Here is a 24,215-nt window from a genome sequence, read left to right on the forward strand (position 1 = left end):
TACTATTTTGTTTCAGTACACAGTACACTCAAATGCTTTGAATTGGTATCTGAGTTCGAAGGTGAATGCATCTAATTAAGAAAAGGCTGGTTGGCATTGGCGGCACTCCATAGTTCAGAGTTGTCAGGTTGAGTCGCTTCCTTTGACGAAATCTAGCTTAATGAGAATCTGAAAACATTAAAACAACCATTTTTTTTCATTTTGTTTGGGAGAACTTAGTAGAAAATGGTATCTCCAAAGGTTTTATTTGCTCATTAAACTGTGTAAAGCCTTCCCATACTAGAGAGGCATCTGCGACAATTGACATTACTCTTTAGTTAGCAACTGGCCTAATGAAGAAATGAATTTATGCATGTATTCCCCTTGGAGATCTTGGTTGGAGAAAATGTGTTTGCTCATCTGAAGTGCCTTCTGTCGCAGTTGTTTTCCCCCTGGCTCTACCATCACAATCCTCATTGATCTTGCCACGGCTTCTCTTGTGAAAGAACCGTCTTTGTTTCTTTCAACTTCGAAACCAAGTCCTTTCTCAACTAAGAACCTAGCATTTATTCCCTGATCAATGATCATAGGCATTAAGATCTGGCTATGCCCGAAGAAGAGATTCTCCGAAATAGAACTCGACCCACAATGACACACACTGCCTCCAATTGCGGTGTGCGCTAAAACCTCTACTTGAGAGATCCATCCAAAGCACATATAACCTCTACCTCTTATTCTATCCTCGAAACCGGATGGTAGTAGACTCGATTCATCTATACCTTCTGGTTTCCTTAGTACCCAGAAGAACGGTAACTCGGAAGTTTCCAATCCAAAGGCTAGCTCATGAATTTCATGTATATTCATTTTGTATTCACTTCCAAATGCTACATAAACAACACTCTTTGGTTGCTGTTTTTCCAGCCAATGGAACATTTCAGGATTAGAGTTCTTGCTTGAATCACCAGAGTTGCTCCGGGACGATGAACCCAGCGCCGGAGGCGGTAGTAGCCCAATCGACAAAACCGGTTTTTGGTAGAGATCCTTGAGGAGGCTTACATAATCTCCATCGAGTTCTAAGCAACTTTTGAGTAGAATAAAATTGCAACCTTGGGTACCTTTTGCTTGTCTGTCACCTGTTGAAAGTCCTGTTGCATCCTTAGTGTTCCAAATTTCGTTCATACATACAACTTCATGGTATCGGCATGCAAGACTTGAAGGAAAAGGAATCCATTCCGGTACCGAAGTTAGAAACTCCTGCGTGCTACTGCTATTTGATCCATTATATTCCGATATCGGTCCAACAAATGCAAGAAATGGTGCATAAAACCCGCTAAAAAATGCAGTATGAATATTTAGCTTAGCTCCTATATCCGTCATCCAATAATTAATGATACCGAATATAATCAAATCCGGTTTATTCTGATTCAGAAGCGTCTCCACCGGAGCCTGTAATAAATCTAAGGCAATCTTAAGATACTGAGTTTGCTCAATATCTTTTAAATCGACAGTTCTTCATAACCCGGAGGCAAGTTGTCGACCAATGGCAAATCGACCGGTATAAGATTGATACGTCTCTTTATACTCCGTGGGATTGACGGTAATCTTCTGATAATACTCGGTGTGGATATTAAAGATATTTGAATGTTACCATCACTCTTTGAAATTAAATTCTTTGAGAACTCTAGATAAGGTATAATATGACCAAATGCTAACCAAGGAAACAACACAATATGGTAGTGATTTTCTTTAGTCTCCATTGAAGATGCCGCAAGTTTGAAGAACGCTCTTAAAACAAGGAAACAATTATTCCGGATCACTAAATTATAAACACAGGCAGGAGTTAATGATTTTTTTATAATGGTGGAGTCGTCGATCGAGTGATCATGTATGTGACTGACGTGTTGGTTTGTTTTTAAAAATGTAAGGGCCTGTTTGGTAGTGTTTTCCAAAACAGTTTTCACTTTTCAAAAACAGGGAAAACAGAAAACAATGAGAAAACGTGTTTGGTAGCAGTTTTTCTAAAAACGTTTTTTACTCGTTTTTTGTTTTCGAAAACACCTAAAATGAAAACAACATTTCATCGTTTTCATTTCTTCCTTCTTCTCCTTCAGAAACGAGCGGAGAATTTCCCAAAGGAGGTGGGTTGATTTTGTTTTCATGATCATTTTCATGATTTTGTTTCGATTTCTTTTAGGCTATTAGTGAATCTCCCTTTGGACTAATCGGGTGTATGATTTGAAACAGATGGGTTGATTGATTTGGTATCAAGTTCTAGGGTTTGCAACAATTTTTAGGTATGAATATCTATTTCAATTTCTGGGTTGCATGTATGATTTCTTTTCGATTTCTCTACGGTTATTAGCTAATCCCCTTTTGGAATAATGGGTATATGATTTGAAACAAATGTATTGATTGATTTGGTATACGGTTTTTAGAAACCACCATTCCTGCATCTTTTAATTGTTTGTATGTTACTGCAGATTCGATTCATATTGTTGCAAAACAGACAAGGGAAAACTCGTCTTGCAAAGTACTACGTTCCTCTTGAAGAATCTCAGAAGCACAAGGTTGAATACGAGGTAATCTATCGCTCATATCTGGGCAGTTAAATTGCTCCTAATCTAGAATTTAATGATTCTGTAATACATATTGTTAGTCATATTCCATAAATAAAAGTCTATATTACATGTTCAGGGTTCGAATTTCAGTTCTAGCTGTTTTGTTTCATGTACCATTAAACATGTTATTAGTGATGGTAATGAAATTAGGAGTACCCGGTGTAGCAATGGCATCAGTGTTAACAAATTTGAATATGGTGATTTTGATGTCTGGTTATATTTACATATCGGGAAGATGTAAATTAAAATGGACATTTGGGTTTAAGAATGTGATTAGTGGGTTAGGTCCATTGTTGAAATTGGCTATACCAAGTTGTTTAGGGATTTGTCTTGAATGGTGGTGGTATGAGATTATGATTGTCTTGGCTGGGTATTTGCCTAATCCAACTATTGTTGTTGCTGCCACTGCTATTCTCATCATACCACTAGCTTGATGTACACTGTTCCTGTGGGTTTAGCTGCTTGTGTTTCTACCAGGGGAAGTACAAATTTATGAGCTTGGTTTTTTTTTCTTAGAAACTGAACTCGGTTAAGGGTTGTTGAGTGTTGTGATTTAGAACTTGAAATTACACTGGGACACAATATTTATGTTAATGCGAGCTTGGTTTTGTGTGATTTGCTTTTTTTTGATAGTAATTAGTATGGGTTTATGTTGATATCAGTAAAATTTTCTTTTTTATTGTTTTTCATTTTGCTTGTAATAACAATAACTAATTTTAAAAAATTCCATTCGCTTACTTTTTGAATTGTTAGTTTTAACATATAACTAATTTTAAAAAATATGTTTTTGAAAACAGCCATACCAAACAGCTTTTAGAAAATGAAAACAATGAAAAAGGGTCTGTTTTAAAAACAGTAGAAAACTATTTTTGAAAACTGTTTTTGAAAATGCTACCAAACAGGCTCTAAGCTTTTTTGTATTTACTAATAATCGTCTTGCCTTCACATGATATATACTCCGTATTACCTATGAAAATTCGACGCCAGTGTTTCTTTTTCCGTACTTATCTCTACATTTTCAATTTCTAAGATTTCATCTCCGCATTACATCATACATGTTGCAGGCAGATAACAATGAGAAAATATGTTCCACATAAAACATAACAGCATTCTTGGACTCTCTCGTGGATTTCTTTTTGGACGCCTGCAGTCCCTATTTCCAAGGCTTCATCTCCCCTAGAGGGTGAGCGTCATTGCTGTGTGCCCTAAGGACTGGGACCATTCGTCAGAAGACTTTACTTTCAAGGGAAAGAGATAAATGGTGCTAGAGTTAATGCAAGTTTTGCCATCCACCAGCTCCATCCCATAACCTTATTTTCTTCCACTTCAAATTTTAGGCTAGTACTCTTTTTTGTTCTGATTCTTCTCATCTGAACAGCTTGATCTTTGGACTTAAACCATATCTTAGCCGGAAATTCATATTTCTGTATATTATTATCCATGTTGAATTGGGTCAACACGTGAGACTTTACATTTTTTTCTCTTTTATTAACATGGAAGGTGGAGTTAGCTTGTTTCCCTTGTGATAATCTCAGCCCCATCATTCGTTTCGGCTTTCCTGACTAGGTTATCCATGAGATTCGCTGGTAGGTTAACGCATCAACCTGTTCAATTAATGTAGTAGTATGTCGTTGGAGCTTAGCTTGTTAGGCTTCCAACTAGTTTCATGTAATAATCGTTACCTACATTTGTTTCTCTTTTATATTCACAAAAAGAGATACTATCTTTTTTCTTTCTTCATTTTAGCCTAAAATATGCTAAATTGAAAAAACTAGAGAAAGAAAAGGGGTAATTTGCGTTACCTCTCCTGGAGAAGATCATAATTTGAGTTACCTCCCCTACAGAACAAATATTAGTAAAACCTCCTCTCGTCACTTTTTCCATCCAAACCCGGTTAGCTGAGTCAGCTGCTTCGTACAGCTGGATGCTCTTAGGGGAGGTAACTCAAATTATGATCTTCTCTAGGGGAGGTAACTCAAATTATGATCTTCTCAGCTAACCGGGTTTGGATGGAAAAAGTGACGAGAGGAGGTTTTACTAATATTTGTTCTGTAGGGGAGGTAACTCAAATTATGATCTTCTCCAGGGGAGGTAACGCAAATTAACCCGAAAGAGAAAGTCATGGGCGGAGCCAAAAATTTAACTAAGGGGAGCAAAATATTTTTAGGGGTGCAAAAAAGCAAAAACGGATTTGGGAGCTCTTAATCCTTAAAATTTTAGGCTTGGGAGCCAGTTTGGAAGGTATACACCAGCTCCGCCTCTGGAAAAAGTATTACAGGATTAATGCGTTAACACACTTCTTATAGCGTGATTATCCGACTTTAAATGTCTGACACACAACACACGTATAAGATATTCATGTGAACATTAAGACATATCACATGTGACTAACACCCGAGTTAGATTGCAAACACAACGCAAACTTCTTAACCTGCATTGTTATTGTAGCGTATCCTGCACCACAGTTGTCTTCTCTTGCTCTTCAGTAATGACTCTGTCAATATATGGTGCGGCTACGATGTGACCGGACAACATACCTCAAGTATGTGGTCCTTCTTTAAACGCTGACACGTCCTATAAAATATAAAAAAAATATTGAAAAATAGTTTTATTAGCTAACTGTTTAAAAAAAAATTCTTAATTTGACTTCCTACTTTTTCTTATTATCGGTTCAGGGGATTTGGAGGGGCAGGTTTTTTAATTAAATAGGTGTAAGTATTTGAGTCTAAGTTCTTAGTGAGGTCAAGGCGATAAGTCGGGCGGTGCTGACTTAGTCAAACTGAATTTTTTCCTTCGTCTTCTTCGATCAATCATATGTGCTCTTTTTGATTTCTATCAATTTTGATATGTTCTTCTTATTCTAAATCTATTTCTAGCACTAGTTTAATTTGGATTTTGTTTTTTCATGCTATTATCTGTCCGTGTTTTTTTTTTAACCTAAATCTGCTAAAACCTAATCTTGATTGGTCTAATCTGTTCTAGGGTTTCTCTATTTGTTTAATTTGAAATCGATTTTTTTGTTTTGTCATGATTACAATTACCCTCTGAGTTGTTATTGAAGTGATTTTTTCTTTCATTATATATCTCTTTTCTCTAATTTTTTTCCCTCATTGGTTTTTCAGATTCGGTCATGGTCAACTGAAGGAAGAAAAATAGGGTCTAAGTATCTATCATAATCATGAGAATGTGGGATTAGATTTGAGAGTAGAACTAATTTTATGGATTTCTTGCGGTATGGTTTCGATTTTCCCAATTAATTGGTCTCTGGTCTTTTGGTTGTGTTCATCTGATGTTGGAATTGGGGAATGCTATGTTAACATCATGAGCTCCTACAGAAGTAGGGATTGGATTTAATTTTTACCATACTATTATATATCTTAGCTACTCTGTTTAAGTGTCTTACTGGTTCCTTTTGGTTAAGTGTTGATTTGGGTTAAGTTAAAGTTTAATCTTGGAGGTACTCTATTTTCGAGATGGTCTACTGATTAGTTCCTACTTTGGTCTCTGTTTTTTTCTTGTCCTAGTTGAAGAATACTAACAGTTGAGTTTTATTATTAATCTTTGGTCTCTATTATGTGAACTCTTGATACTATTTTCAATCTGATTCTTGTGAAGATTTAGATGGAATTGTTAATTAGCATTTGTTTAATATTTTTATGGTCTATTATCTTATTCTTAGTAGAATTTAATCAGATGTATTTCTACACTTGGCTTTCTTTTCTGGTAAGCATGGGGAGTCCTAGACTATAGCTGATAGAATGTTTGTCTGTTGAGTGTGTTTAATGCCTATCAGGTTTATCAGATTGAGTATGTAGTTAGATTTCCTCTAGTTTTGGGGAACTCATGTTTAAGTCTCACTACTTATATTTATATCAGTTAATTCAGTTCATACATTTTCACTCTTGTGTGATAGTTCATCATTTCTCTCTGTGTTATTCCCCCCTTCTCTTTTATTCCTGATTTCTTGTTATGGATTTCCCTGCTGAGCATGTGAGAGTTCTAGACTTAGACGAAGATGTTGAAGAATTTCCATTTAGGCTTGATGGGTTGTTGTGCGATGATTACGAAAACTATCATAAGACCTCTGTTAAACATCATTTGAATAGGATTTGGACTATCCCCTCAGCTGATTTCAAACTAGCCAAGCCTTATATCCAAGGAATGGTAGAGAATCTTAATCTTTTTGTCATGATGTTCAAGAAAAAAGAAGAGTTATACTTAGCAGTTGCAGCTAAACCTTCAATGATTTTTGGAAACTTATTCGCTATTCAGCCACTGGGTAATCTGGAATCTGACTTTGATTTAGTATGGGATAAAACCTTAATGCCTGTACAGATCATCATTCCTCATGCGCTTATTAATAAAGGAAAAGATAGAGAGATTCTTGAACAATTAGGGAGAGTTGTAACAGTTGAGTTTCAGATGGGGAATTTCTATGAAGTTAAAGTCATGGTGCCTCTGAAATCTCCCATGACCAAGAAAGTTGTTTTCAATACATCTGGAAAACTTTTGTTATGACTGCATTTTATCCTAAGCTTCTATATAATGCTTGTACTAAGTGCTTTATTCTATTTCATGATGAGGTTAGATGTACGGAAATACAAAGGAGAATTTTTGTTAGGGCGCTTCCTGCACCTGCTGCAAAAGCTACCCATGTAGCTCTCACCAAGATTGGAGATTCTATGGAAAAAGGTGATTCTTCTGGAGCAGGTGGAATTTCAGCTAGTAATGATCGACCTGCACAGTCATCAAAGACTTTTGTTGTTTCAGTCAGCCTTCATCCAGTTGGTGCGATGAGAACTTCAGCTTCAACATCTCTCCCAGTGGTATCATCTTTCTTTCCGCCACTGCCTTCTAGTACTTATTTATCCTTAAGAGAATCTGCTTCCTCCTCTGTTAGTTCTAGCATTGTGCCTATTTCTGTCACTTTATCTATACCATCTACCTTATCTTCTCCTATTGAAAGTGGTATTCCTTTTGATCCTGCTTCGCTAGCTCTTGATAGGTAAGGAAAAAGACCTAGGTCTTCCTTTGAACCTGCTTTTTTGGGTAATACTTCTGGTTTTTCTTCTGCTTTTATGGTTCCAAATCCTCAATGGCCTCCGATGGTTTCCTTGCCGCCTTTTACTCCCCTGATTGGTTTGCCGTTTACTATTGGTAGTACTGGAGTCTCCTTTTCGAATCATTTGGATTCTAATGTGGTTTGGTCGGAATCTTGTACCGTTGTCTCTCAAACTGTTTTTACTAGTCTGGTGTTGTCTTTAATTCTTCTACCGAAATGAGTTTTACTTCAGATACGCTTATTCAACCATCTTCTGAGACCTTTAATTTGGCTGATACTGTACTGGGAGACTGTGTTGATAAGGCTATCGTTCTTGATCCAACTCCGGTATCCATTTTACCTCCTGAACGTGTGTTGTCTCAAGTCTTGAAGACTTTGAGAATGAAGTTAATCTCATGATGATAGATGCAATGGACCCTATGGATGCTCCCATGGCCCTGTAAGTACTCTTATTACATCGTTGTTTTTTACTTTACCTGATATTATTTTTGTCTCTTGTTTTCTATTATTTTTTTCACCATGAAATTCCTGTGCTGGAACATAAATGGGTGTTGTTCTGACAAGAAATGGTGTCACTTGTTAAACTTAATTAGGAAATACAAATTAGATAGTATTTTCCTGTTGGAAACCATGGTTGATGTTGAAACCGTTAGTAAATACACTCATCATTTGCCTTTTGATTTCTGGTCTATTATTCCTGTTGTGGGTAAATCTGGTAGTCTTTCCTTTGGTTATTATGAAAAATCGATTATTGAAGTGATTGGTAGTTCCTTAAATATGATTCATATTTTATGTGATATAACTCCAATGATAAAAAAAAACGGTGTTGTCTCCTTCATTTATGGTTCTTTAAACTTAGCTGGTATCAGAAATCAATGGAACTTTCTTGGTAGTATGAACGAAAATAACAACAGTCCTTGGTTATCAGTAGGTGGATTTAATTTTATCTTGCATAGCTCTGAAAAACAAGGTAGTAATCTGGATAATTCTTTTCCTCCTAATTTTGTTAGAACTAAGCTTCTAGAGATGAATATGAATGAAGTGTTTTCTTTTGGTAATCCTTTCACGTGGTGTAACAGAAGATTTAAAAGAAGGCACAACTGGGGGATATTCTCAGAAATTGGCGGATACTCACGGTTATATGGGAATAGATTTTGTGGCTAGGGGGTATTTGGTTATCCCCCGATTATACTTTCTAAATTAAAAGCAGAAAAGAAAAAAAAATAAAAATTGCAAAACAACAGTAACAGATCGAAAGAGAGACGGATTGAAGAAAAAATCAATCCATCCCAAAAGTTAGAAATGAAGTTCTCACTAGTAAACCATTTCTAGAGTAATAACTATTAATTTTTTACATATCAGTAGCATCATAGAACTACTTCATCATGGGTTCCATGATCGTTCCATCTAATTTTACAATTGATTTTGTTGGTTTTTATATTACTGTAGGTGCATTTTGTGTTAGTCGGTTGAATGAAATACTGACTGGAGATTTCCGTATGTAGTGGCCGGTTGAATGCAATACCAACTGGGAATTTCCGGCCTCAATTAGACCATAAAGTTTAAGTGGATCTCACACAACAGATACTGCATGTGTGCTAGCAAAAGAATAAAAATTATATTTCCATTGAAACCCAAAGTCGTGAGCAGAGCCAGAGAAGCGAGTTGTATCTCTTTGTCGGAAGCTGTTGTTGATGCTTCAAATCGTGTTGTCGTCATTAGCCAAGGTCGATGGGTTCTCAAGGGTCAAGGTCCCCATATCATACATAGAAGCAAGGAAATGGAGCTGATGTGATATGGATGGAATCTGGGTGAAATTATGAGACAAAACCAGCAAGGAAAGGGGATCGGAAATTGATTGATTAAATGGGTTTTGAGGGCTGTGCTCAAAGAATCAAGAGCTCGAGATGAACAAGGAAATTGGGTTGCAGTTGACTGGAATCAATACCTTCATCATCTTGAATGAATAGGTTTATCATAATTTAAGAACTCAATTTCCTTTTTGATCTAAATAGGTCGGATTTCAATTGTTAATCCACAACCGGCATTGTCAGGTGAAAATATCCAATGCCGATTCTATCTGAGATAAGGGGTAATTCAATCACTTTATAATGTCTTTTTCTTTTTTGTTTTTGAGTATCCCTAATTTCTGAGAGTATCCCAATTGTGGATTCATTTAAAAATCCTTTGGAATTGATTTTTGAAAAACTGGACAGAGGGTTTATGAACGATAAATGGGTTACGGTTCTTCCTCAAACCAGAGTCACCAATTTAGGAAGAATCTACTCAAATCATAACCCTATCTTGGTTAAGTGCTTTCATTTGGAGCAACATTTAAACATTCCTTATACATTTTTTAAGTGTTGGCAGCTTAATTCTGACTCTAAAGGGATTCTTCATAATTCCTGGTATAAAAGTGTAAAACGTTCTCCTGGTTTTGTTGTGGTCAATAAATTAAAAAATGTGAAGCATGAGTTAATTAAATGGAACATTAATTCCTTTGGTCATATTAAAACTAATATAAGCAGATTAAATGGTGAGTTAGAAAAACTTCAAGCTTTTCCTTACTCTCCTCAGATAGGTGGTTATATCTTGAACTATTCGAAGGAGCTGGATTATTGGTATGAAATAGAACATAGTTTTTATAAACAAAAATCTAATATCAATTACTTTACTCAGAATGATAAAAATACTCATTTTTTTCATAATACTGTGAAGCTCAGAAACATGTATAATACTATTCACACTGTTAGAGATGATCAGGGTAACTGGTTAGAGAATAGAGAACAGGTTTCTACTTTGCTTTCAAAACATTTTAAGAAAAATCTATACTTCATCCAATCCCTGTAATAGTGATATAGAAGAAGCTTTAAGGTTTGTCAATCCAATCATCTCAGTATAAGTTAATTTCTCTCTGATTGCCATCCCTTCTAATAATGAAATCTTTGATACAGTTAAAAATATGGCCCCTTGGAGTTCTCCGGGACCTGATGGTTTCCCGGCTGGTTTCTTAATGGATAATCATTGTCCACTCTGAAGTTGTGTCTCATGTTCAAAGTTTTATCAAAAATAAATTTCTGCTAAAACAATCTAACTTTACTTTCATTACTTTAATTCCCAAAATAAAAAATCCTTCTTCTCCTCATGACTTCAGGCCTATTAGTTTATCTAATTCTATCTATAAAATTATTTCAAAAATTTTAACTAATCGCTTGAAACCTCTTTTAGACAATCTGATTTCGTCTTATCAATCTGCTTTTGTAGCCAATAGACAAATTCATGACAATATCATCATTACTCATGAAATTCTTCACTCCTTCAAAAAGAAAAAGAAAAACTCTAAAAGTGGGCATCTTGCTATTAAACTTGATCTCTCTAAATCTTTCGAAAGGTTGGAATGACCTTTTATTTTGGTTGTTTTTAAGAAGCTTGGTTTCTCTGACGATTGGTGTCAAATAATCTTCCAGTGTATTAGTACAGTTGCTTACTCTGTTCTGGTTAATGGTTTCCCAGGAGAAACTTTCTTTCCAACTCGGGGCATTAGACAGGATGATTGTCTTTCTCCTTTGTATGTAAGTTCTTTCTCAACTGCTCTTAAAAGCTGAAGAAGACAAATTAATTAAAGGTTTTAAGTTCAAAAAGAATAGTCATTCCATTTTACATTTGTTTTTCGCTGATGACTGCATGCTTTTTGCTAAAGCTTTTATTACTTATGCCAGAAATCTTATGAAGATTATAAATGTTTTTCTAAGGTTTCAGGCCAGACAATCAATTTTGAAAGTCAGGGTTCATCATTAGTGGTAAAATGCATCATAGACACATTAAGATTTTATTTAAAGCTCTTCAAATGAAGTTTCTTAGTAATTCTAAAAAATATCTAGGTACTCCTTTATTTATAGGTAGTGATAAAACTAAATCTTTCAACTCTCTTATTGAAAATTTCTATTCTAGATTAAGTTCTTGTAGGAAGACCAATTTAAATGTTGCTGGGAGAACAGTTGTTACAAAGCATGTGCTTTCTAGTTTAGCGGTTTATCATATGACTTGTTTTCCTCTTCCGCAAAAAAATTACTTCTAAAATTGATTCTATTCAAAGAACTTTCTGGTGGTAAAAAAAAAGAAGGGATGTTTAATGTTTGGTACCCGGTAAATGTCCAACACATTACTTTGGTACCCAACATTTCAAATATTAAGAGTTGGTACCTAGAGTTGTCGTTGACCGTTAAAGTCAACGTATGACCAGACTTTATTTTAATTTTCAAATTTTGTATTAAATTATTATTGTGTTTTACGATTTTACCCTGAAGGTAAAAAAATTTCCTTGTTCAATGTGGTTCTGTGTAGGGCTGCACATAACCGACTCGACCCGCCGACCCGACCCACACCCGTCGAAAAATACCCGTACCCGAACCGACCAACCTAGGTATGGGTCGACTATGGGTGAGGCACGTGAAAACCCACCGTATGTTGGGTCGGTTGCGGGTAGGAACTTCCTTCACCCGACCCGACCCACCAACCCGCCCAATATTCCCTAACATGCTACCCCTTAGATTTTCTATCCTATAATGAATCTCAGCCATTGGATTGAAAAAATAAAATACCTAACCCTAACTAAGCATCGCACTCGCAACCCACACCTATCACTTCGGCCTCTTCTTCTCTCCTTCTCAGAGACAGAGTCACGGAGACTCTTCTTCCTTCGTCAATTCGTTGTTCTTGAATCTTGATTAGTGAACTGAAGGTATGAATCAAGTTAAAACTTGTTCCCAACTAGTTGAACTCTATGTATTGTTGATTGTTCTTGACTTTCTAAATAAATCTAGGGATTCATTTGAAATTGATTTCAATTTCCCGCAAGATATAAAATATGACGGGTAACCCACCACACGACCCGACCCAACCCGCCTTATTGTGGGTCGGGTGAAAAGCGACCCATTGTTATGGTGGGTCGGTTGCGGGTGAAAAGTTCAATTACCCACTAGCAGTGGGTCGGGTGGTGGGTGAGGCCAAACCCAACCCGACCCATGTGCAGCCCTAGTTCTGTGGTTCAAGCCACCATCACACACCGTACATCTGTTCATCTACCGTGACCACCACCGTTGCACCGAAAACTAACACTGAATCGTGATTTATCAGCTCGCTCTTCTCATACCGTCCATGGCAACTGTACTTCCTCAAATCTCAAACACTACCCCACTAACTCAACAACAACAGTAACACCATATTGTTCATCACCTAGCCGCAATCAATCTCCTTAAACATAGCACCAACAATCTTCTTATCAAAATCCACAGCAGCAGCTTTGAACTTGGTCTTAATTCCATGTTCTCGCCGTTGGCAGTAACTTTTATTTCATCTAATCCCATCAATTCCTCGCTGGCAATACCAACATCACCATATCCCTTTTCTTTCGGCATCAAACTCCATTTCTTAAATTGAAATTCAGGCCAAGAGATCGTCACCCAAATCACCACAAACTTGAATTCAAATCGATAAATACTTAGATCTCACTGTTCCATACTCTTCTGAAGCTCTAAATCATCCACAATCAACCACCTGATAATGCTTTATACTATATCCTCATGAATCATCATCATAATACCCCCCTGTAACTTCAATCTCAGACTTAGGTTCCCAATCTCAAATTGAAACCATAACCACTTTTGGAAACTACTCCAATTGAAAGATTAAATCAACTATAAAACATAACTTGATCATAACCTACCACAACCAAATTCCAATTGAAATTTGGGATTTTACTAGGGTTTCAAAAAAGAATCAAAAAGAGAACGAAACAGAAGGATAATAAAGATGTGATTTCATTGACTATTTTTATATAAGAAGTACTGATTTTTCTCTCAAGTTATAGAAGATTAGCAGAACTAGATATTTTGAGGAAGACAGTAAGAAGCCGAGGAAGATGGAGGCGGAGAGCTGAAGACTAAACTTTTGAGAAAAAAGTATATCCGGATCTCTTTAAGACCGTAGGATTAGAGGGTATACTTGGGTTTTTAAAGATGATAATATTATTATTAATAATAATTATTACTTTGTTAAGTCAATGGTTTGACTTACAGCCACATGTCAGTTGTTGGTCCAGGTACCAACCCTTAATATTTAAAATGTTGGATACCAAAGTAATGTATTGGACATTTACCGGGTACCAGACATTAAATATCCAAAAAAAAAATTCTAAACATGATGCTTATTTTCGTTCTTGGGATGATATAGGTAAATCTAAAATTTGTGGTGGTTTAGGTATTAGAAACACTTACGCCACTAATAGGGCTTTCATCTGCAAGTTTGGTTGGAGGGTTATTAATAACCCAAATATCTTGCTTATTGTTTTCTTGAAAGATAAATATTTTTGTAACCAGAATTTGCTGGAAATTGATAAAGCCGCTGATTCTTATTCGTGGATTTGGAAAGGTATTGCAAATGGGTTAACCTTTATTAGAGCATACGGTGATAAAAATAAATAATGAGTCTTTTTCTCGGATTTGGAGTTCTAATTGGATTCCGGGTTGTATTAATCATCCAGTTTCTACTCATCCTATTCATAGTAATTATGTTTTTGTTACTGAGCTTATAGATGTTCAGAACAATTGTTGGAATTTTAGTCTGTTAAATACTTTATTTTCTCCTGATGTAGTAATCAGAATTTGGTCTATTAGGTTAATCCTTAATCCGTGTGATAGATTAATGTGGGCTCATACTAGAAATGGTAAGTTCACAATTAAATCTTCTTATAAAATTTATATGAATGATTTTAGTACCACTGAAGATTCTGCTTTTTGGAGGAAAGTTTGGAGTATTGATTGTTTGCCGAAAATTAAGTTCTTTTTGTGGAAAATCTTTGCCCATATGTTACATGTCAATTCTCTTCTTCAGCTTTATAACCCTTATGTGGATGTGAATTTCCCTTTATGCTATAACCATGAAGAGACTGTTATGCACTTGTTTGTGAATTGTCCAATTGCTACTCATATTTGGTTTGGGTTATCTTTACAACACTTGATTTCTACAGTTTTGGATTGGATAGATGATATTTTTCTTATTGGCATGATTCTGTTCTTGGGTTATCTCCTTTTAAAGTTTCTTGGCCAAGCATTGGTTGTATAGTGATGTGATATATTTGGAAGTTAAGATGTGATGTGCTCTTTAGAAACATTTCAGTTGATTTAAATAAAGTCATCGTGGAAACTAGGAGAATGATAAACACTTATATTGCTCCTCCTTTATACACTGGTAGTTTAAATAGAGATGTTAAAGTTCCTAGAGCTGAAGCTGATATTGCAGGTGGGATGTGGTGTGATATTGCAGGAAGTTTAAGAAGTACTCGATCAGACTTTGGCTTGATTCCAGATGTAGTAGGTGCCGAAGCTGCTTCTCTTATTTTGGCGATCTCTTAAGCTAAAGTGATGAATCTTTCCAAAGTCATTTTCGTTAGTGATTGTCTCCAACCGGTGGATTTTGTTAATGGAGTCATCACTGATATAGCTTGGAGAAGTAGTGATCTTCTAGTTCTTAATATATATGGTGTGAGTTTATTTTCTAGTTCTTCTTCCTTTTAAATTATGTATATAAAGCGTGTGAAAAACCATCTCGCCGACCGGCTTGCACGTCGGGCTAGAAAACACAGTCTCAAAGGTCTTTGGGTCTCCCATCCTTCTTTTTTGGACTCTCTTGTTAGGAAGGAGACCTTAACTGATATTTGTTATTCTCTTCTTTGTTAATTCCATGGCGTGTTTCTTAGCAAAAGAAAAAAGGTGTCCAGAAATAAAGAGGGGCCACGTACAGAATGTATGTGTGCAGATCAAATCGTAGCCGGGGCGGTCTATATAGTTTACCGAATTTAAGTCGAGAGAGACTGAAATCTCCCTCCCTCTTCTTTTGAACTCCCAAAGCTTTTCACCAAACGACTCCCTCGAAACCCAGGAGAATCCCGTATTTTATTTTAACTAAAACTGAATCAAAACCACTATTTTCACTTTCAGTTCTAACCGTATTGTTCTCTACTGTTTTAATCTTCTTCTCCACTCCTGCGAGTAACATTTCAGAAGATCTAAACTTCAAAATGCAAGGGTTGAAATATAAGCTTTATTAAGGCAGAGGCAGAGCTTGAGTCGTCTTTCTTCTCCTTTTAAGTTTTTATTCTCCCACCAGCTTTGTGCAGTGGCTACACCACCTCCACCACACTGCTACAACAACCACCAGCACCCACAGCCTTATTATTCTTTTTCTTCTTCTCCTCAGATTCACAACCACCTTCATTTCAGGCTCGGCCCTCAGGTACCGATGTTGGAACAATTGTTTGCCCTAATTTCTGTTTCTGTAGTTCATTAATCTTCTATTTAATACTGGGTTTCCTAATTTCCGAGTAATTATGCTGCTGCGAATGTGTAACCTGATGAAATGATTTTCAATGTTTAGAATTTGCATATGAATTTGCTTTTGGTTAAAGAATAGGTTTAAGGGTACAATTCGAGTTAACTTGTCAATATACTCTCAAATTGATTCTGTGAAGTTCAAGTTGGCATGTAGTTCGATTGCAATTTGATTATTAGGTCACACATGATATAGATACATTCATATGCATAGAAAAGGGGCTGATCTTGATGATCTAGTATGAATGCATAATGAGAAAATTTTGGCTAACATGATGGTAACTTTTGTGTCCTATCTTGTTAACTTACTGGTTAGAATCCTAAATTAGCTATAAGCAGGTTCAAGTGTGTACATACTGTAAGAGAGAAATGCTAGTTGCTATATACTGTTTTTATTACTTAGTAAAGCTGGATGCTAGCTTATTTGCAGCTTACAAAGTTCAATGTTTGAAACAATACGGTTAATAATGTTTCAGATTGCAATGGAAGGAGACCGCTTAAAGATTGAAATTAGAGATGGAATTTCTAAAGTTCGCTTTGCTCCTAAATCCAACAATCTACTTATATCCTCTTGGGATTCTGTAAGTAATCTTGATAGCTTGACTTTCATTTTTCAGTATCTGGGGTTTCAAATTTGTATCCTTAGCCGACTTTTTTTGGTTTTTTTAATCTTCAGAATCTTCGGTTATTTGATCTGGATACCTCTAAACTTAGGTCAGAAATTCCATTAGAAGTGGGACTTCTTGGTTGCTGTTTCCAGGATGAATCTACTGCTTTCAGCATTGGTTCTGATTGTTGCCTTAGAAGGTTTGTTGCTGACCTTTCTTAAATCATAGCCATGGTTACTGCTTTTTTTCCGGGGTTATTATTGGGCAGTGATTTTTCATGCTTTAGATTTCAGCTTTTTGGCTCTGTATCGCCCTCTATAGGTTCACTGAGATGATTTGAACTTGTGAAGTTTCATGGAGTAGGATGCTGATTCATGGTAGTGAATATGGGTTTTTTTTTGTAACTTTTCTTTGAAAATTCCCATTCTTATGGTTATAATAACTGTTGATTTCATGTACGAAGATTTCTTTACTTTTGCGTCAGCGTTTTGTATTTTCACTCTCCCAAACAATTATATACTTTGAGTAGATTAGTCTAAACCTCTTGAATAATCTACTGGTTGTTATAAAATATTAGTAAAGTTAAAATAAGCTTTAACATCTAAAACAAGAACTTTTAACTGTCATACCTATTGATAAATCATCAATTCAAACATAACTTTGCACAGATTTTTCTCGTATATCTCTTCAAGCTGTACTGTAGTCACTCCAGTCTGTGAAGCAACTGCAAAAACTGCACACAACTAAGCTTAAGCATGCAGCTGGCTATTCAGCTATATTGTCGGTTGTGTGCTGGTTTACTGTGCCAGAGATGTATATTACTGTTAATCTTTTGTTGATGGTTCATCACAGATGTTTACTTTCTTTTTTGCAGAGCTCTTCCTTAGCTATATTAATGTATGGCATGTAGTGGTATCATCTGACTGTACTTCGCACTATGTTTGTTTATAGTACTATGATAATGTTACATGCAAAGATTGCACATTTGCAGTTTCCTGAAGAACTGCATTGCCATGTCACATGGTTTGTTTGTTCTGGCGTTTCTGCGGATTAGAATTTGGGCTGATATCTATTGTGAATAATCTTGCAGTTTTCTGTGCTTGCATCGATGTTGTTTGTGGATTTTTTTTTTTTAAATTGTGAATGTCAAATTCTTATGAAGCATATACTTATGGAATGCTGGTGTTTTTGCTAGTCCTTAGTTGCTTTCACCTTAGGAATCGAAGTATGGTTTTGTCCGTGGTTTGCATTTTGATGTCATTAGTGCTTCTATGAATGCTTATTTGTGTACGCTCAGCATTTAGTTTTAGTTGATTCACGTTTTGCATACTATGTTAAGTCTGCGTAACTTTCTCGCTCTTCATGAATGGCATTTGTGCTATAAGAGATCCTCATACTGCTCCTATGTGCTCACACATTAAATTGTTTACATCCTGAGAATGCACTTCAAGCGCACAAATGCTAGTGAGTATACGCACTGCGAGTGCTGCTGTGCTACACAGAAAACACTACTTACAAATTTTATGATCTAAGTTTGTAGTTTGAATAACCAAATAAATTTTTGATTCGTTTGGTACCTGATTGTTCTTAGCCATGACCTCAACTCTGGAATTCATGAAACAGTCGGAAACCACGACGATTTAGCAACTTGTGTTGAATATTCTCAGGAAACTTGTAAGTTACCTGATCACGATAAACCTTACATTGCTTGAAGTTCTTACTGTCTAATCACTTATCCAAGGTGCAGTGATATTGATACTGATATTATTTTTTTTCATTATAGGTCAAGCAATCACCGGAGGTTTTAACAAAAGAATTACATCATGGGATATGCGCATGGGAAAAGCTGTGGTATACTCGGTTCATATTGGTGTTGAGGTAGAGTCCATTTCATTACGTGGATGTCATTTGGCTGTTGGAACCGGAACGTCAGTCAATATATATGACTTGCGGAACTTAAATGAACCCCTGGAAACGCAGTTTTCTATGGAATATTCAGTCAGTTGTGTGGGTCTGTTTCCTGATTCAAAAGGTATATTACTAATCGGTGTTTTACACTACTAGTTTTTGTTTTTTTTTTGTATATGAGGGTTTTACAAATAATTGCGACTTGATTGTTACTTGTGTTGTAACATATCCAAATGACATCGCTGTACTTGGGGATCTATAACGTTAGCTGTCTAATTCTTTCATGCAGGGTGTGCAGTTGGATCAGTTGATGGGCTTGTTGCAGTACAATGTCTTGATTTGTCAGATGCAAATGATATGAGGTTTGCATCTTTTCTTCAGTCATTTGTGTACCAGCAATATCTTTGATAACCACAAATAATTATTGCAGCTATATGTTCCGATGTCAACCAAAGTCGAGGGATGGGAAGCGCCATCTTGTTTCTGTGAATGATGTTGTATTCAATCCAAGGTACTTTATCTTTTATCTTCTATTCTTCTTTATAAATGGTTTTAGATTGGTTTGACAATGTCCCATTGATATGCTTTGTCGATTTAGTCATTATGGCGCCTTCGTCACCGGTGATAATGAGGGATATGCTATCATGTGGTCTGCTCAAAGTAGGAAGAGACTATTTCAGGTAACTAGTGGTCATAAAATTTCCAGGTTTCTAATTTTTTAGTCTCATGTCGCTGATCATCTGAAAGAAATGTTAGGTTAGCATTATATATAAATGAAAAGTTGAAAACCCAATTCTCTCTCTAATATCATGAGATGTTCTCACCTTTTTTTGCCCTCCAGTTCACAAAGTACCCCAACAGTGTGTCATCCTTATCGTATAACAGCAGCGGGCAATTTTTGGCTGTTGCATCAAGCTACACACACCAAGAAGCTAATGAAAGGTTGTTCTTTTCTTGATATTTCCGTTATTTAGAAGATAACTTAGTTGTTTATTATGGCATTAGAGAAGAATCAACGTTTTTAATTCGATAAATTTGTTCTCTTTTCTCTTACACTTTTGTGGGTTAAATGTAACAATATCTTTCTTGTAACAGAGAGGAGCCTCCACAAATATTTATACATGAAATGAATGAAAAAGTCATGGATATCGGTTCAGTGGCTTGCGGAACTTCAAGCTTTAAGTAAGACAAAAATGGGTGTGATATAAAGCTTGGGGACCAGATTATTCACTGCACTTTTATAAGCTATAACCGGTAGTATTTAGTGTATGTTGCAGATATGATCTCTTGTTCTAAGATAGTGTTTTATCTCAATGGCATTGGAGTTATGACAAATATTGTATAGACCATCAAAACATTGCCCTTACTTTGGGTACGAAAGAAGTGTAATTGAAACCAAATCTGTAATAATTTTAAGGTCTTAATATTGGAGCCTTTATTGTGTTTTTGCCTTTTTTTTTTTTTTCTTTCTTTTTTTTTCCTTTGACAAGAAAAATAATTCATTAATAAAGAATTAAGCTAGAGAGTTATTTTCCATGGATTCTAAAATGAAGCTTGGTGGTCTGTTTAACCATTCACACAAAGCATTTACATATTTTGCCAACTTATTTGCTACTCTATTAACATCTCATTTAACATGAGAATATTTCCAACTAAAAAATTTACTAAGCAAACTACGACATTCCTCACTATTTGTTGTCGAGTTTATTCTTCCAACTGCACCATTTAAAGATTGTCTCCCTCCAGATGCAGATCATTAATTCTCATTTGTTTAGCCCATTTGACTGCTTCCAGTGTAGCTAGTGCTTCTCCATATTCCTCATCTGCCCTATTAGATTGCATTCCTTTTGCTCCAGTGAACTGACCAGAAATATTTCTCAAGATTGGTCCAATTCCAATTGGTTGATTTTTATGTATGAAGCTGACATCAAAATTAAGTTTTATATCTGAGCCATTTGATGGTAACCACATTTCAGTTTGATTTATTTCCATCCCCATACCTCTTGTTGTAACTGCATTTTTCTGTTTCAGTAATAAAATTCCTTACATAAGAAATAAATTCAAAAGGTCTGAATTGAATCTTGCCAAAAACTATGGAATGTTTTGATCTTCTATACGTACTGCAGAGTACGACTAGTAGCCCTTAATTTTTCTTGCATAGTCTCATCATAAATGCTGTTAGATTTAAATGGATTTTGTAACCAATCAAAGAAACCATTACTCCCTAACATGCTAGTAATAGAGTGGTTCATTGAAAAACATATATTATGTGAGTAACGGAGCAATTTACAAACAAATGTTGCATGCTTTCATTTCCAGTATTGCATAAAGGGGATATAGCATCAATATTTGGTACATATCTAATAATTTTGTCTCTGACTACAAACAATCCTGTAAACAGTTCCACACAAAGTGCAAAACTTTTGGAGGTAGTTGAGCACTCCATAATCTATTTCATGGAAAACATACATAGTTGTTGAGCCATTTTGATGAGATTCATCTAGCAGAATATTATAAGCAGATTTAACTGTAAAGACAATTTCTAGTACCTATCAATCTTATTTAATCTGTACCCATAACAAGTATTCTTGTTCTTCTTATAAGATCAACAATATCTGGTGTAAAAGAGAGTTAAGCATGTTCAATATCCAACTATTAGTCTCACTACCCAAGAACTGATACACTTTTTGAATATTTGACACGGCCATAATACTAGGTACATCTTTTACTAACTCATAGACCCAAATGCAATTCCAAATACGAATATCTTTACTATTAGCGATCTCCTAACTGTAATTTTTCTTTATTATAGACAAATCTTTACAAACACCTCTCCATATCCAGTTACAGTTTCCAGTGACCTCAGACAGAGGATTACAATCGAGAAAGTATTCATATTTCAATATTTGAAACCAAAGAACATCATCATCGTGAAAGAGTCTCCAAGCTAGTTTAGTCAAAAGAGAAATATTGAATTTGGCAAACTTTCTTATGTTCAGGCCACCTCTTTGTTTAGAATCACTACATTAGTCCATTTTTTGAGATAATTACCTTTAGTGATATTATCTTTATAGCAGAAATTTTTTATCTGAATAGAATCTATTATATGAGTTACTTTGGAAGACAAACGTTTAATGAGTCACAAGAGACCCTAAAATAGTTTGACACACGACATTTCTAACAGGTTGATTAAAGTGTTTAGACTCCCAAATAGACAATTTATTACCATACTTATCAAGCATACCACAAATGGACTCAGCTTAATTGGTTTCTAAAATAAGCGGAACTCCAAGATACTTGTCCTGGAGTCTCATTTTCTTGATACTAAGGATATTGATAATATCATTTATATCATTTTTGCAACAGACTAGTCAAAATTGATGTCTTGACCAGAAACTTTACTAAAGCTTTCAAGAATATAGTTTAAGTGTCTTACCTCCTTAGAGTAGGTTTTAGTAAAGATAAAAAATGTCATGTACAAAAAACAGGTGAGAGACAGATGGATAAGTAGGATTATATTTAGCAACTTTGATACCTTTAATAGGAGTGTTTGCTCCATCTTGTATAATTGCTCTAGAGAGCACATTCCATACACAAGATAAAAAAAGGTATGAAGACAAGGAGTTTCCTTGTCTCAAACCTCTACTAGGGTGAAAAGTAGAAAGTGTAGAAACACATTGCAAAATTAGCTGATAAAAATCATCATGAAATCCAAGAAAATTCAAACAGACATTCAGAAAAGTCCACTCAATCCTGTCAAGAGCTTTACTCATATCTAGTTTGATGGCCATTAAACCTTTCTTAGATTTATGTTTCTTCATAGCAGTATCAATAAGTTCATGTGCAATCACTATGTTGTCAGTCTTGAGTCTGTTCCGGACAAAGGCATCCTGATAAGAACTAATAATTTTTCTTAACATTGGTTTAAGTCTATTCGCCAATACTTTTGGTATAACTATATAGGTTGTATTACGTAGACTTATAGTCTTAATATCACTAGCTTGCTTGGGAGAATCAATCTTTGAAATTAGAGACAAGAAAGTATGATTATTTTCTTTGAGCATTTACTTATTATAAAAAATGGGATTGAACCATATTCATTGTGTCTCCACTAACAATATCCCACATTTGTTGGTAAAAACTAGGATGGAAACCATCTGTACCTAAAGAGGTCCAAGGTTTCATCTTAAAAACAACATCCTTTATTTCATCATGTGAAGAAAGTTTAAGTAGAGACAGGTTTTCCATATCAATAATGCAAGGATGAATATTTTCGAAACTATATCTATCCCTAACAGGTGTTTTGGGGTAAAAACTGATTCTGCCGAAAATGGTAATTTGGGTGTGCCACCGAGAAATGAATCTAAACCCTAAAAAAATGTACTGCACATGAGTACTTTTAGATTCGAGAGATCAATCTGTACAATTGTTGAAGGAGAAGGGTTGATCTTAGGGAGGGAAGCGAAGAAGGTGTTGAGATCAGAACGTTTAACTATGAAGGTGTGGTTGTTTTACGACTTGTATCAGAATGTGGAACTTGCTTGCGGAACGTAAGCTATAAGTTCTTGGTGTTTTCTTGGATACTTGTGTCTGTTGAAATAGATTTAAAATCTATTTATACAAGTCATAGTCGAACACACATTGATCTCATAGGAAGTGGAAGTAGTTGAGTGATGGAGAAGTGGGGATCATGTATAACCACGTCCCTATTATGAAGGGAAGACTGGTTGGTTTTACACCCACTACTTCTCTAATCTCTACTGCCACTAATTGTCCGCCTTTCCAGACACTTTCTCATAATGGGCGCATTGCACGCTGTAAACCGCCAGTCCATCCCTGATGAACATCCCCCAGTTTGTGACATGTTTGATGTCTCGAGTATTTTTGTAGAAAATATGTGATGAGTGCCAAATATTGTATATATTTATCCCTTTTTGTTGGCATTTTAACTCATCTTTTGTGCATTAATTCTACATTTTATCCCATATTATGTATTTTCATTGTTTTCAAGAATAAATATTTTTATTAATTAATTTTGCATTTTTAGGTAATAAATAAAGTTCGGATGAGTCGCGGAGCGAAAAGAGCAGAAAAGTAGTGAAAAGCCGGGAGAAATTACGCAAGGAAGCCGCGAAGAATGGTGCGCACAACCTCATTTTCTACACACAAAAGCGCCTCCGTTCTCAGCCATCAGATCAGTTCTCAGAAGCATCCGACGGTCGCTCCTGCATAGAGCATCAAAATCTGAAGTCTCTGCCAAGCACCACAACGCTGAAATTCCAAGCCTTCAGATTAGATGGTAGTTGAATCCAACGGTCGCTCCCTTGCTGTGCATCAAAGCTTGATATCTCCGCGTAACACTACAACACCTAACTCCATCTGGCATCGTTGATTTTGTTGTATCATATAATCTGACGGTCGCTACAAGCTTCACTTCACATCACCGTCCGATCTACCTACCAGCTTCGCATCCAGTGACTCAGCATCGCAGAACATCAAACTCGATACGCCCGCCTCACACCCTAGCGACCGAACCTATACCAGCTAACCAAACACGCCTTCTCTGCCAAACCATCGAGCTCACCCCATCTCCTTCCCCATTCCCTCTGTAGAAACCATGTCCGCCACCAGCTCCGCCTGCCTCTGCCTCAAC

General features: G+C 35.9%; 2 protein-coding genes and 2 long non-coding RNA genes across 4 annotated transcripts; 3 read left to right on the forward strand and 1 right to left on the reverse strand.

The window, feature by feature from the left end:
• Positions 1-306: 306 nt before the first annotated feature.
• Positions 307-1,356, reverse strand: LOC113334609 (UDP-glycosyltransferase 91C1-like). Its single transcript, XM_026580825.1, has one exon. The coding sequence runs from the start codon at positions 1,354-1,356 to the stop codon at positions 307-309; it is 1,050 nt and encodes a 349-aa protein (XP_026436610.1).
• A 728-nt stretch (positions 1,357-2,084) lies between these two features.
• On the forward strand, positions 2,085-4,178 carry LOC113334723. Its single transcript, XR_003352915.1, has 4 exons — positions 2,085-2,117; positions 2,224-2,273; positions 2,460-2,558; positions 3,662-4,178. It is a non-coding gene; the product is annotated as an uncharacterized LOC113334723 (long non-coding RNA).
• A 1,128-nt stretch (positions 4,179-5,306) lies between these two features.
• On the forward strand, positions 5,307-9,790 carry LOC113334392. Its single transcript, XR_003352757.1, has 2 exons — positions 5,307-8,098; positions 9,109-9,790. It is a non-coding gene; the product is annotated as an uncharacterized LOC113334392 (long non-coding RNA).
• A 5,762-nt stretch (positions 9,791-15,552) lies between these two features.
• Positions 15,553-20,003, forward strand: LOC113334954 (mitotic checkpoint protein BUB3.3-like). Its single transcript, XM_026581175.1, has 10 exons — positions 15,553-15,951; positions 16,523-16,627; positions 16,723-16,853; positions 18,246-18,328; positions 18,438-18,686; positions 18,852-18,924; positions 18,993-19,073; positions 19,161-19,242; positions 19,404-19,504; positions 19,658-20,003. Exons 2-10 carry the CDS (start codon positions 16,529-16,531, stop codon positions 19,746-19,748), a joined length of 990 nt encoding a protein of 329 aa, XP_026436960.1. The 5' UTR covers positions 15,553-15,951; positions 16,523-16,528; the 3' UTR covers positions 19,749-20,003.
• Positions 20,004-24,215: the final 4,212 nt, after the last annotated feature.

This window comes from Papaver somniferum, unplaced genomic scaffold (genome assembly GCF_003573695.1).
Source record: "Papaver somniferum cultivar HN1 unplaced genomic scaffold, ASM357369v1 unplaced-scaffold_137, whole genome shotgun sequence".
NCBI lineage: Eukaryota > Viridiplantae > Streptophyta > Magnoliopsida > Ranunculales > Papaveraceae > Papaver > Papaver somniferum.